The sequence below is a fragment of the Rattus norvegicus genome, chromosome 10 (assembly GCF_021556685.1).
Source record: "Rattus norvegicus strain SHRSP/BbbUtx chromosome 10, alternate assembly SHRSP_T2T, whole genome shotgun sequence".
NCBI lineage: Eukaryota > Metazoa > Chordata > Mammalia > Rodentia > Muridae > Rattus > Rattus norvegicus.
In genome coordinates, this window is record NC_141543.1 from 94,251,922 (window position 1) to 94,264,603 (window position 12,682).

General features: G+C 51.8%; 1 protein-coding gene across 6 annotated transcripts in view; it reads right to left on the reverse strand.

Moving 5' to 3' along the window:
* Positions 1-365: 365 nt before the first annotated feature.
* The window catches only part of Dcakd (dephospho-CoA kinase domain containing), a 31,199-nt gene continuing 18,882 nt past the window's right edge, over positions 366-12,682 (reverse strand). For 3 of the 6 annotated variants that reach the window (XM_087573219.1, XM_087573220.1, NM_001007724.1), the window contains 4 exon segments: positions 6,309-6,517; positions 5,722-5,925; positions 3,395-3,482; positions 366-1,503 (listed from right to left, as the gene is read on the reverse strand). In XM_087573219.1, coding sequence (XP_087429345.1) covers positions 1,185-1,503; positions 3,395-3,482; positions 5,722-5,925; positions 6,309-6,420 — 723 coding nt within the window. In that variant the 5' untranslated portion in view covers positions 6,421-6,517 and the 3' untranslated portion in view covers positions 366-1,184. 6 annotated transcript variants of the gene reach the window in all.

Genomic DNA, 12,682 nt, shown 5'->3' on the forward strand with positions numbered 1-12,682 from the left:
TCTTACAGCCCCTCACTGGCAGTCCCAACCCTTTCCTGCTGCTTGGAAATGTGCAGGGAGCTAATGAGCTGCTCTCTGAGGTTTAAACAGCTCTGTGAAAGGGGCATTAAAAATGGCCGCAGCCGCCTTCACATTAGTCACACTCATTTTTGGCCTTAATAGGCTGCTGTGAACAAGATCTACACATCAGCAGGTCTGTGGACGCCGGCTGGGAAGGCTGATGTCTGCACTGGTCTAATTGGGCTGGGGAGGAAGATATCAGACCTGGGGTGAGTGGATGTGATCTCCCTAGTAGCTCTGCCGACCGACTAGAATCTTGTGCTTAGGCCTCCTGGGCGTGAACAGAGGCCAAGTGGAACGCAGTGGACATTTTAGACTGACTTCGTTTATTGAGCACCAGTGGAGAGCAGGCTGTAGTACACTAGAGCAGAGATGAACCGGCCCTCCCATCTAGGGGCGTACAGTCGGGGAGAACCCAACAGCTTACAGATTCCTCTACCGGGGGTTAGGATGAGACAGGAAGGTGATCTTTACAGCACCTAACTCAGTCACCTGGGGCAGCTGGGGCCTGACCTGGGGCAGCTGGGGGTAAGGTACTGCAGGGCAGGGGACATCTAGGGGAAGGCACAGAGGTAAGATAGCATGGGGCCCGGGGAATGCCAAGAGCTCAGGGCTCAGAGGCAGAGTGGGGGAGGTAGTGGCTAAGATGTGAGGAAAAGCTCCATTAGAAGCTGGGTTTCTCCAAAGGGCTCTGCCTCGGCCTAGCCACAGCATGCCCAAAGAGGAGAGTCTCTGCACCCAGGAGATAGCTGTTTGAAGGAGAAGGCCTTTAGTCTGGAAGGATTTGCTGTGGTCCACTAGTATGTTTGTGGCCGTGCTGGGGCAGATGCTCTGAGAAGGTTCAAGCCCAAGACACTTTTGGTTACGTAGTCGTAACCGTGGGGGGCAGCCACAGAGATTGCTAACCGCTGTTTCCTGCCACCATGGATATTGTTCTGCAGGTGGTGGTTGGGGACGGTAGGGCTCTGGGAGGGTGGGAGGGGTACATACTGTCAGTGGGCTTCTTTTGCTGAGTCCCAGACTGCTTACACTCCAGAGCTGGCCCACCGCAGGGCCAGTCTCAGAGTCAGAGAGAATGTAGTGTTGTGGATGTGGTACCTGACTTAAGCCTCCAAGAAGGAGGCCTAAGGCTTGCTGCCGGGGTTACCCAGCTGGGGGGAAGGGAGAAGGTAACGGGTGAGCAGGTAGAGGAGGCTGGCGATGCCTGCGAGGCCCGTTAGGAACCCGAGCCTCAGTGGCAGGTACTCCATGGAGCGTTCCAGCTTGGCATGCAGGAGGATGACCTGGCGTCTGGTGAGGCTCCACTCTCCCGAGTTGTCTAGAACGTGGTTGGCCATGCGGGCCTTGTCCTTCAGGGGTAGCTGGGAATTGATCCTCGCCTCTGCGTCCTCCCGGTTCAGGTTGTTCCGCTTCATCAGTCGCGCCAGCTGTGTATCGCGGTCACTAAGGGCAGGGCAAAAGTGGACTATGGGCCCCAGCCTCCCGTCCATGGCCACAAGGAGCCACCCTGCCAGGCCATGACAAATCCTGTACAGCAGGACCCCCAGTCCTACCAACCACTAGACAAGAGCAGAAGGGAAGAGGGCTACAGCACTTGTTTTCTACTACCTAGGGCTTCCTGCCTGCCCATTAGCCTCAGTTTCCCTTGATATAAAATGGAACGGTTTTTACCATTCCAGGCCTTTATCTGCAGAGAAACAGAACAGAGCCAGACATGAGAGGAGCCTCCTCTGTGAAAGCCAACCTCATTTAGAGGACACATGTCTGTGGCCAGGGGATCTGCAGAATGGATTTGGCAGCTGCTTGGGAGTGTGCCCTCCCATAAGTGTGTGCAGAACAGAGGCCCCAGGAGTGCAGGGCTGTGACAGTGACACTTGAATCACTATGGCCGTGTTTTCCTTTGCTCCCTCCCAAGTCTTCTCAAAACCACTACGGATCACACTGAGGTACAATCTCCATAGGAAATGCTCCACACGGCCTCACAGGTACAGATCTTACGGTGACGAGTGAGCAGTCTAACCTCCCCTCTTACATCCCTACGTACAGGGTGTTTTTTTAGACATTTGTTTGTTTTCTGAGCGGTTTTGCCTACATGCACGTAAGGGCATTAGGTGTGTGCTTGGTGCTCATAGAAGGATTCGGATTCCCCAGAGCTGGAGTTAAGGACATCGTGAGTCACCACGTGGAGGCTGGGTCCTCTGAACAGCAAGTGCTTGTAAATGCTAAGCGACCTCTCTGGTCTCCTAATTTTGTTAGTAATGCACAGAAAATCCAAGGACTTCATAGGGCCCTCCTGGCCTCAGCTGTGCTTTCCACAGACAGAGTGAAGACCTAGACAGGCTAGGGACGCAGCTTAGCTCTCGGGGCCCTTGCTGACATGCAAGGCCTGGGTTCAATAGTCACAGCCACTAAGCACACGACAGACAAGGGAGACCGAAGGTTTGCATGGGCAAACAGCCCTGCGGAGAACTGTCAGGATGTCTGTATCCCAGTACCAGGATCAGGGGATTCAGACTGAGCTTAAAGTGAGCCCTTGAGAGATCTGGGGTAAGGGTAGGGCAATACTCAGGGTACTGAGCTTTTAGTGTACTAGGAGCCTCCCACACACCAATCCCTTGAGAACCACCTTGTGTTCAAAATACCTGCAGAACCAAGGCCCACCAATATGTCTGCCACACTTGTGGGTGACCTCTGGGAAGTTTGTGGGAAGTAGACACACCCTGCAGCCTCATCTACTGTCACCGAAGGGACTGTGTGACTTGTTTCTCTGGCAGCTTGAGTCTCCTGTTTGCCAAACCTGGATTCTGATTTGCTCCCTGTCCCGGGGGGTTCTGAGAATAAAGCTCCTTCCTTAGGTGGCTTCTGACAGCTGCCTCCACAGAGCTCTCTACTCGTGGGTGCCACCAGTGGATGATCGTGAACAAATTTTCCAACTGCTCCACTTCCAGTTTCCCTCTCTAAGTCACAAGTGCCCCCTATCATGAGTGCTTCATGTTGAAGAAAGGGAGCTGTTTCAAAAACTGTGAAGTGCTTTAGGAGGGAGAAGGGAACCAGTGAGTGTAACAGGCAACCCAAGTGAAGTGTCACCAACGGCCAGCAGGGGGAGACTTTCCCAAACATGAGAGAAGTCTGGGGCCCCTCTCATCTCATACCTGCCCCAGGTGCATCAGGACCAGGTACAAAAGTTGGCATCTTTAGGCGTGGGTACCACTACCCCAACCAACTTTGTGCCTTGGCCACCTCATGAGAAAGGTGTAAAGGGATGTTTTCCGGGTACACCTTACTCTAAGTGTCCCTTCCAGCCCCCATGAGCCAGGCCACGCCTCACACTTACCAGTACACTACCACTGTGTGCTTCATGTACTTGAGCAGCTTCTTGGTCTCAAACAGGAGGGGGATGTCCAGAATCACGTATCGGTACCCTGGGGAGAGGATGGGATACTCACTTCCAAGTTCACTTCTGCAAGGATACCAGGAAGGAAGCTTGTGACCAGGCCCTGCCATGGAGACTGCCCTGGCAGATGGAGACCTTCCAAGGACAGACATAGCCCGAGTGCCAGCCAGTCCCAATGCCATTCAGAGCAGAATGCTGCAGAAAATAACTTCTGGCTGGCTGATCAGGGAAGACCTTGGAGAAGGGCTGGCATTTGCACTGGCTTTGAAAAGCAGGCAAGACATGGATACTTGGAGTGAGGGGGTGGGGTGAAGAACTCCAGAGGAGGAGCAGCAGGTCAGGAGCTGGGAGGTGTCCTGCGCAGGCCAGATGGGGTCTGCAGCACAGTGCACAGGAGATGACTAGGTGGTCAGGGTAAACAAGTTATTTCTAACCAGAGGTGAGACATAGCAAAGGCTGTAGGAAACTGGGAAGAGTTTCTGTGAGACGCTGAGGCCTTCCTGTTCTGTTTCATTTCACACTGGCTCAAAAAACCCTAAAGGACAAGCCTGTTCCTGGAGGCCAGGTTCAGACATGGCTGCCTTTTAAGGAGTCCCAATGGCCACATCTCTGGCTTTCTGAGAGACACCTGTTATACCAGAGCAGTGATGGTAGTTTGTGCTAATTACAGGATTCCCTCAATGGAGAAAAGAACCTCCCGCGGCTGAAGCTGAGAGGTAGTGTCCTAACACGCCATGAGTGGGCACATCCAACAGTTATGCACACTCCTGCTGCCCCTTGGGCCCTTTGTGGATGAACAGAATTGAAAGGGGTAAAAGGCGTTCGGGAAGGACAGGAACTGGTGCCACTCAGACTCCGTGGCTGGAGGTGTCTCATTCCCACACCTTTGACCACAGAACCACGCACCAGCTGCTGGGATTACTGCTCCCCACAACCTGTGCTCAGGAAGTCTAAGAGAAGATGTGGTTTGATAAGGATGTTGGGGTCCTGACCCTGCTGACACACCTTGGTTTGCAGCACCCCACATGATAGCAGGTCCTTAACAAAACTAATCTGCGTAATGAATGAATGGAGTGTCTGTTTCACAGGGTGCTGGGCACAGCTGAGTGTATCTAACCACTGAGCAGCAGCCGGGCCCCTCTGCTCGGTGCCCCCTAAACGATGGGTGTCATTGCTATTGCTTCTGGGAGGAGGGAGTAAAGCTGGCATTGAGCCCCTGCACCTCCCAGCTCACCCTCTCCAGCACTGAGCCACAGAAAAGACCAGATCCTCCCTGGGCCCCTTATCTCCCTTTCCTGTTCCCCCCTCACCCCCTCTCTTCTCACTGTCCTTTCTCCTGGGTCCCTCTTGGGAGCTGGAAGCCAGCTCTTCGGTTCACCGGTAAAGGGCTATTCAGCTGTCACATGCCTCCTGCTTGATAAGCCCTGCAAACTACCCTGACTCTATTAAGACATCCGCCTGCCTACGCAGAGACCTCCCAACAGCTGCTGATCTTATCTGACGTGTGATTATACCAACTCTGACAGTCGTATTTGTTAAACTCATCGGGGAGAAGCTGGGACTGTGGAAGCCACAGCTGTCGTCCCCATTTTTCACCTTATCGAACTGAAAAGAGCTTTCTGGCTTTTATTTAAGTGGTGCTGGTTGGGGAGGTGGGGAGGCTGGGTGGCTAGGTGGCTGGCACAGCAGGGGAGCTTTGGAGCTGGTGACATTATCCAATGCCGAATTTCAGAAGGGGGAGCCACTGGCGCCTTGCAGCCTGGGAGCAAATGTCCTCAGAGCTGGCCCAGGAGCGAACGCAAAGGGCAGGAATAAAAGGCAGAAGGCTCTGCCAGCCAGGGGTGGGCACAGGGAGCAGAGGCACAATGGTGGGCTGGCAGACACGGAGAACAGAGGCCATGTCTCAGGGACGAGCAGCAGGAAGGCATGCAGAAAAGCAGGTGCTAGGAGCCAGCTCTGGGTCAACAGCACGGATGCTTCTCATTGTCCTTTAGAAGGAAGTGCTGACCAGAAGACGTGTGGGGACATTCCCTGCTGCACACACAAGAATGGAGGCATGAGGACTAGGGGGCCCGGCCATGGTTACACAAGACATTTGGTTGAAGACAACCAGACTGGGTCCTCATCCTCTCCACACTATGACTGACGGGGGGAACTAGACCACTAAGCTTCTAGTCAACCAACTCCCTACCCTGGCCCAGCTTCAGACAGAGAAAGGCCCCCGCTTTGTTAGGAGGGTGTCTGTCCCCTTCAGTCTAGAGCCTCACCTCGGAGGAAGTACTTGAAGGTCTCTTTCATCATTTCCTTGCGGATCTCAGGGTGGGTGATGGAGTTAAGCAGCTGCCGACGGTCAGGCTGGTTGAAGATCAGGTCTCCGAGGACCTTGCGGTTGATGTCCCCATTCTCCAGCAAGACTTCAGTGCCAAAGGCCTCTACTATACGCCGGTGGGCAGGACACCCTGGCTGGACAACTGTGGTATGAAGAGGCTGGGTCACTCCAGAGCCTCTCGCTATCCAGAGTCTCCCCGCCCCTGGTGATCAGAGGCAGACTGATGGGGGGACCCAATGCTGTTTCCTTCATTTGGAACTGAAGAACACCAAGGGGCCGAGCACAGCACACAGACTCCCTCAAACCCACGTTGGAGTTGAGTTTGGGATGATTGGACTCAAGGAGGATGAAAAACAAACAGAAGAGCCTCCAGGGTAAGCTGGAGCCAAGATGGCAAAGTGGCCAGGAGAGTGTCTCTAAACACTCTAAGACAGTCTAATGGAGGAGGCATAAACACTCTAAGACAGTCTAATGGAGGAGACACAGGGGACTGCTGCTGTGCACACTGGGCCCCATCCAACTCACTGTGCCGGGCAATGACGTCCACGTCAATCACAGCACAGCCCAGCTGCTGGAACACCTGGATGACTGAGCTCTTGCCTGAGGCGATGCCTCCAGTTAGGCCCACCAGGAACATCTTCTCAGGAGAGAGAGAAGACAGGCAGGGGAGGAGCTAGGAAGCACGGGACAGGTGGCAACACGCCGATCTGCTGCTCCACCAGGCTGGGAAAATCCTGTTGTCAAGAGACATGCGGGTCTGGTCAGCAGTAGGCACAGGGCTGAGGGAAGGGAGACAAGAGGTTGGGCAAGGCCTAGCCCTGAGCATGGGGAGCCCCAGGGCTGCTTCTGAGAATTAAATTCCAGTACTGTGGGTGTTGGGAAGAGCTGGACATTAGGGCCCTGTGCATGCCAGGCAAGTGCTCTTATAATAAGACATATCATATCCACAGGGGCTCATTAGTGTGTCCCTGCAGGCCTTGAACTCACTATCCTCCTGCTTTAGGTCTCCGAGCACCTGGCATTAAATAAAGGTCTGTGCCAGCGCTGTTTCCCTAAATCTTTTCACTACACTTTTTTCAGTGTGTATATATGGCCTTCTTAGTAGGGCCTGGAATCTGTCAAAACCACTTTTGTTAACCTACAGATTTACTCTCCTAATTATACCTTGCCTGAGCCCACATGGAAATGAGTTTGCCTCCCTCAAGACACATCAGACAACCGGGGGAAACAGCCTCTTGGGTGTGGCCCAGGATAACAAGAAACCAGTCTACAGGTTTGCATGTGCCTAGCTCATTCTCACACGGGTCAGGGGCATCTACCACAGCCCGGAGTTCAAACAGAGACCGAAGAATGCCACAGTTTACACGTTCACCCCCTGGTCAGACCTTGGTGACTGAGACCGTCACATTCAGTGTCTTGACCTGCTCTCTCTGCTGCTGTCCCTTAAGGTATGACAGCGCGACAGCACAAAGCACTAACCCCTGCACGCAGGACACTGCAGATGAGAAGACGGGCTGGGAGCCAGTGAGGTGGCTCTGAGGTACCGGTGCCTACTGCCACCTAACAACTGAGTCTGAGACCCTCGGTGGAAGGGGAGAACCACCTCACCAGAGTAGTCCTCTGGCACCCAACACCCACTGAAAAGAGCAATTTAAACCACTACAGCACAACTCTCAAAATGGCTCCAGTGTGTCTCGGCAGCTCTCGCCCATACCATGACTTCACGACGTGTGTCATACGGCTATCCAAATGCCAGCAAACACTGCTGGAAACACCTATGTGAGAGGACTGCGTTAGGAAGTACGGCGTTTCCCCTCCATGGACAAAATTATCTACTTGTACAGAAACACAGTGGCTTAATTACAGAAAAGAAAGAGTATTTTTCTACTGCCATTTCTCTGCATTTAAAGATCAAATTAGTGAATTGTTGGAGTGTATTACCAGAATGTTTGATTTTCTTTTTTTTTTTTTTTTTGTTTCTTTTTTTCGGAGCTGGGGACCGAACCCAGGGCCTTGCGCTTCCTAGGTAAGCGCTCTACCACTGAGCTAAATCCCCAGCCCAGAATGTTTGATTTTCGAAATCGCTCTTTGAGCTGCTGACTTGACTTTCATTTTAAAAAGAAATCAAATTAATTTGGACTTAAAATTAGGGCAGAATTCCCAACACTTTCTGAAATGGCCCTCAACACACCCCAACAGTTTTATATGAATTCATGTGAAGCAGTGTTCCCAGCACTGATGCTCAGGAAACTCAAGTATCAATCAAATCTGAAAGACGCTGAACACGAACTACACCCTACAACACCAGATACTCAACCTCGACGTAACTGAATTCTCGCTGGGTGAGGTGCACTGTCTTCACCACTCGAGGGGCAGAGCATCTGTTGTAAGCTTGAAGCCAGCCTGGTGTGCATAGCAAGACCCTGTCTCAAAACTAAACAAACAAACAAATAAAATTAAAAATAAAAAAAAAAATTAAAAAGGCAAGAGAGGGGCTGGAGAGATGGCTCAGTGGTTTTGAACATTTGCTACTCTTGCAGAAGATCCAGTTTTGATTCCTAGCAACTATATAGTGGCTCACAGCCATTTGTAGCTCCAGTTCCAGGGATGTGCCACCCTCTTCTGGTTCTTGCAGGCACCAGGCACACGCACACACACATGTATATGGCATTCACTAGTGCACCTGGTGGTGTATAGGTCTGTGTATGCTAAGGAAGGGTTATAAGCATCTTTTTTTGCTTAGTGACTGTGCTGGCCTTTAAACTAACCTGTTTTTTGAAACAGGCTTTCTCCGTGAAACCCTGGCTATCTGGCAATTCACTCTGTAGACCAGGCTGGCTCCAAACTCAGATTCGCCTGCCTCTGCCTCCCGAGTGCTGGGATTGAAGGTGTGCGCACCACCACTTGGTTTAAAATCAATTTCTTGATGATTACCGCTAATATCCAGAGTCACATTCTGGTGAAAAGGGGATCTGGGTAGGAAACAAAGAAGAAGTCCTGCTCTAAAGCAAGGACGACCTGTCCCTTTTCCTGAACAGCAGTCTAGTGCGGGGAGTGGGGCTTGAACAAAGAGGTTAAGGGCCAGCTTCCCACAAAAAGCCACCAACAGTCACCTGTCAGAATCCGTCTAGCCAAGCTGACCTCAACCTATCTCCACAGGGCTGTCTACACCCTTCCTCAGAATGGATATGATCCAGTCTCTGGGGACAGAGCAGTCTGGCAGGGCTCAGAATAGATCCTACCTCTTCCCCCCCCCCCCCCCACAGCAGCAGATAGTGAGCAGAGGAAGGGCTGAACTTACTGTCCAGCCGAGGATGACCTTGAACTCCTGATCCTCCCAAGCAGTGGGATATAAGCACGTACATCATTCCCAGTGGCTGACTTCTTGATTATCATACTGTTTTGTTCTATGGGAAGGGAGGAAGGGTGCTCGCTCACAATGATCAAGATACATGTGAAGTGCAGGCTCCCATGGCAACCATATGAACAGCCGCCCTGTTCGGTAGTGCCTTGGACTTCCATCTGTCGACGCAGCCAGCCACGTTGCCGTTAGCTGGAAGACTGAAGGAGCACATGCCCGGGGAGGCTCTTGGCTGCTGGCTGAGGGGACGGATAAGAACCAGCTGCTCCTGTCCATCGAGCCCTGTGTGACTCATTCCCTCACCAGCTGTTGACTAAGCTCCTCTGTGCTTTGCAGCAATGTGCCAGGGACCTCTCAGACAGCCCGTGGAAACCTCCAGGTTTCCCTGTGGGAAACCTGCAGACAGACCGGAACAAATGAAGCCAGCTAGGAGGAAAAGAATGCCAGTCAGTGGGGAGCGGGATGGTCAGATGATGCTGGCCCTGGACCAGCCCAAAAGCTCCTTTGTACCCCAGGCAGTGCGTACATTAGGCCCTGCCAGGAAAGGAGGCCTAAGCAAGGGCCCACTGACCTTTCAAAGCACAGCAAGGCAGAAACCAAGTACCACTCAAACCCATGAACAAACGGCCACCTTTAACAACCTACGTTGAAAATCAAGCCACTGTTTTCTAGAATCTACTTCACACTACTTCTACACTCAGCCAAATCTGAGTCCTCTACAAAACTTTCAAGAAAAGATGTAGAACCCAGGCTTAGGCCACCCTAAATAGTGCTCAAAGCACTGGCTACCAGGGAAGACTGTGGGCTACAAAGAGGTCTGGGTCCCTAAACCTGTATGTCCTCAAGGAGCTATGAGGACATAGCCTGAGGAAGAGTAGCAGGTGCTCTGCAAATGAGGATCCATGGAGTCCCAGAGGCCTTGCCTTTTCTGGGCTTCAGCCTCCATAAAGGGTCCAGTGCAGCATCATATACGGAAGGAGGCTGTGTCACAGACAATTCCTTTCGTTCCTGAGAGCAGCCAAAAATGCTCAGCTGGTAAATCAAGGAATGTCATGACTGATAGAGGCCTTGTCTCTCTTTAAAAAACAAAAAACATGGCTGGGCGTGGTGGTTCACACCTTTAATTCCAGCACTCGAACATTAGAGGCAAGATCTCTGTGAATTTGAGGCCTGCCTGGTTCATAGGCTGAGTTCCAGGAGAGCCAGGGCTACTTAATGAGACCCTGTCTCAGATTTCAAAACAAAAGTTGTGTGTATTATGTTTGTGTATATGTGTAGAGGTCAAAGGACAACTTGAAAGCTGGTTCTGTCCTTCTACCATGTCGGTCCTGGGGATGGACTCAATTGTCAGGTTTGGTAGCAGGCACCATTCCTAATAAGTCACCTTGCTGGCTCAAAGCCATTCTTGGGGCTGGCTTGGCTGGCGGGAAGCTAAAAGTCCCGAAGGGAAATGGAGGCCAATGCCAGGGATTCATCAGCCAAAGTTTCCTCCTTCTCTGTCTCCATGTCAGGGGAGAGACACAGGCAGAGAGAAAATGGCAAGCAAAGACTAGGAGACAGCAGTGTCTGCACCCTTAAAGACCCAAGAGGAAGCTCTCTAAGTAGGTTCTCACCGTGAGCTACTTACTCCAATATGCCTTTCCATTGCTCCCTATTGGGGCCCAGTAGCCCAGGTAACACAGGAAAAAGGACGTCTGGATGAATACTCTTGGAACTTCTCCTGGTTTCTCTTTGGGAAAATGCTCGGGCCACCTCCTGCACCTCTAGACAAGCCTCACTGCTGGCCTAGCTCCACAGGCTACCCTTGCAGCCCTGACACCCGACATCCCCACTTAACCTTTTGGGAGCTAAGAGCATTACCAAAGGCCTCTGAAGTCATGCCTGCTTAAAGCCTCTCCCCTGGTGGCCATGCAGAGTCTCTGGAACTCCCCGGTCACTCCCTGCCCAGGCTGTCCCTGACAACTCCTGCTGTTAGACCACCTTTAATTGACCCTACTTGACAAACAAGCAGCTCACAGTCTGGAGTTGGCGTGGAGCAGTCTGGGACATGGAAATAGGAGTTGTACCAATGATGGGGGCATTTGAGGTCTTGAATGAGACAGGAGAGGCCTGTCTGAGCCGAGGCCCCACAGCAGTCTCTGAGGTGGTCCCATGGGCCCTGTCCAACACCAGGTGTTGACAGAGGCCACCAGTCCATCCACTCTCCTCCCACATACTCCTAATGCTTTGTACTTTTGTGTGTGACCTTTCGGATAGGACAGACCTTTGAAAGACTTATGTGCATGTATGTAAGCACGGGTGCCTGCAGAGTGCAGAGGCACTGGATACCCTTGGAGCTGGAGTTACAGGAAACTGGGTGCAAGGAACCAAACTTGGGTCCCCTAAGAGACCAAGACAAGCTCCCCGGGCTATCTGTCAGCCCCTGTGCCCAACTAAAGTATCAGAGAAAGCAAGTTCCACGAAGCCACAAACCATTTGTTCCCACCCCCAGCATCCTGCATGATGTCCAATGTTTCATTTAATATGTGGGCAACATCAGTAAACTACTTAACCTTTCTTGCACTGTTTCTTCATATGTAATTTGGAACGAGGGGCACGTGCTTTTGTGTAAAGGGGATGTTTTGTTTATGAGCGGTGGTCTTCCAATGTGGCCTACGACAGCCTCTTATGGCAATCCTGGGATGGCAGGTATGTACAGCCGTGCCCAGGTAGGGTCTCTGGCAACTACTAAAGGACGAATGACCAGGAAAGAAGGGGAACATTTAGGTTCACGTTCCCCTGTATGTAGCAACCAGGGGCTAGAATTAGGTCTGCTTCCTATGTAATTTGGACATGGTGATTGCTGATAGCAAATCACTGGGGCGAGGGGGGAAGGGTGGCCACAGACTGATGTATGACCTCAAAGTGCTCGGTGGGTTGAAGTGGAAGACCGGTGCTTGAGTAACCACGCCCTCTTGCCCAGGAAAAGCTGCATACAGTGTGAGGCATTCCTCTACGGCCCCAGTCTACTTGCCCTCTGCCAGGACCTGGCTGCTCATTAGTGTGCAGCTCACTCCTCGGGGTTTCACACTGGGCATGTCTGGCCAGCTGGCCACTTCTCTCTTTCAATTGCTCTCCAGAAGGGATGTATCTATTTTCCTCCAATGATCAATATAATCATTCAACAAAACGAGTCATTCCTGCCTTGGGACCCAATTATTTTCTTGTGGAACCAATGACTGAAAAAATATATAGTTTGCTGGTTAACTATTAAGAGCTATTTTTACACACTTTCCCACTCCTAATCGGTCATTATTGGTGAGGGTTTGCTGTTTAAACCAGAGTCCAAGTTCTCCTCTCTGCTAGATCTATTAAGTCACCACTTTCTCTGGGCGGCGCATTACCTGGAGGGAGTGGTCAGAGGGGTCAGGAATCAGCTTCCTTTCCTTCCGCCCATGGACAAGAGCAAGTGAAGGGAGAAGATAGTCTCATCAGAAACCAGCACCCCAAGAGGCACGGACTGGCAGCTAAGCAGACATTAATTCGAAAAAGCATCATG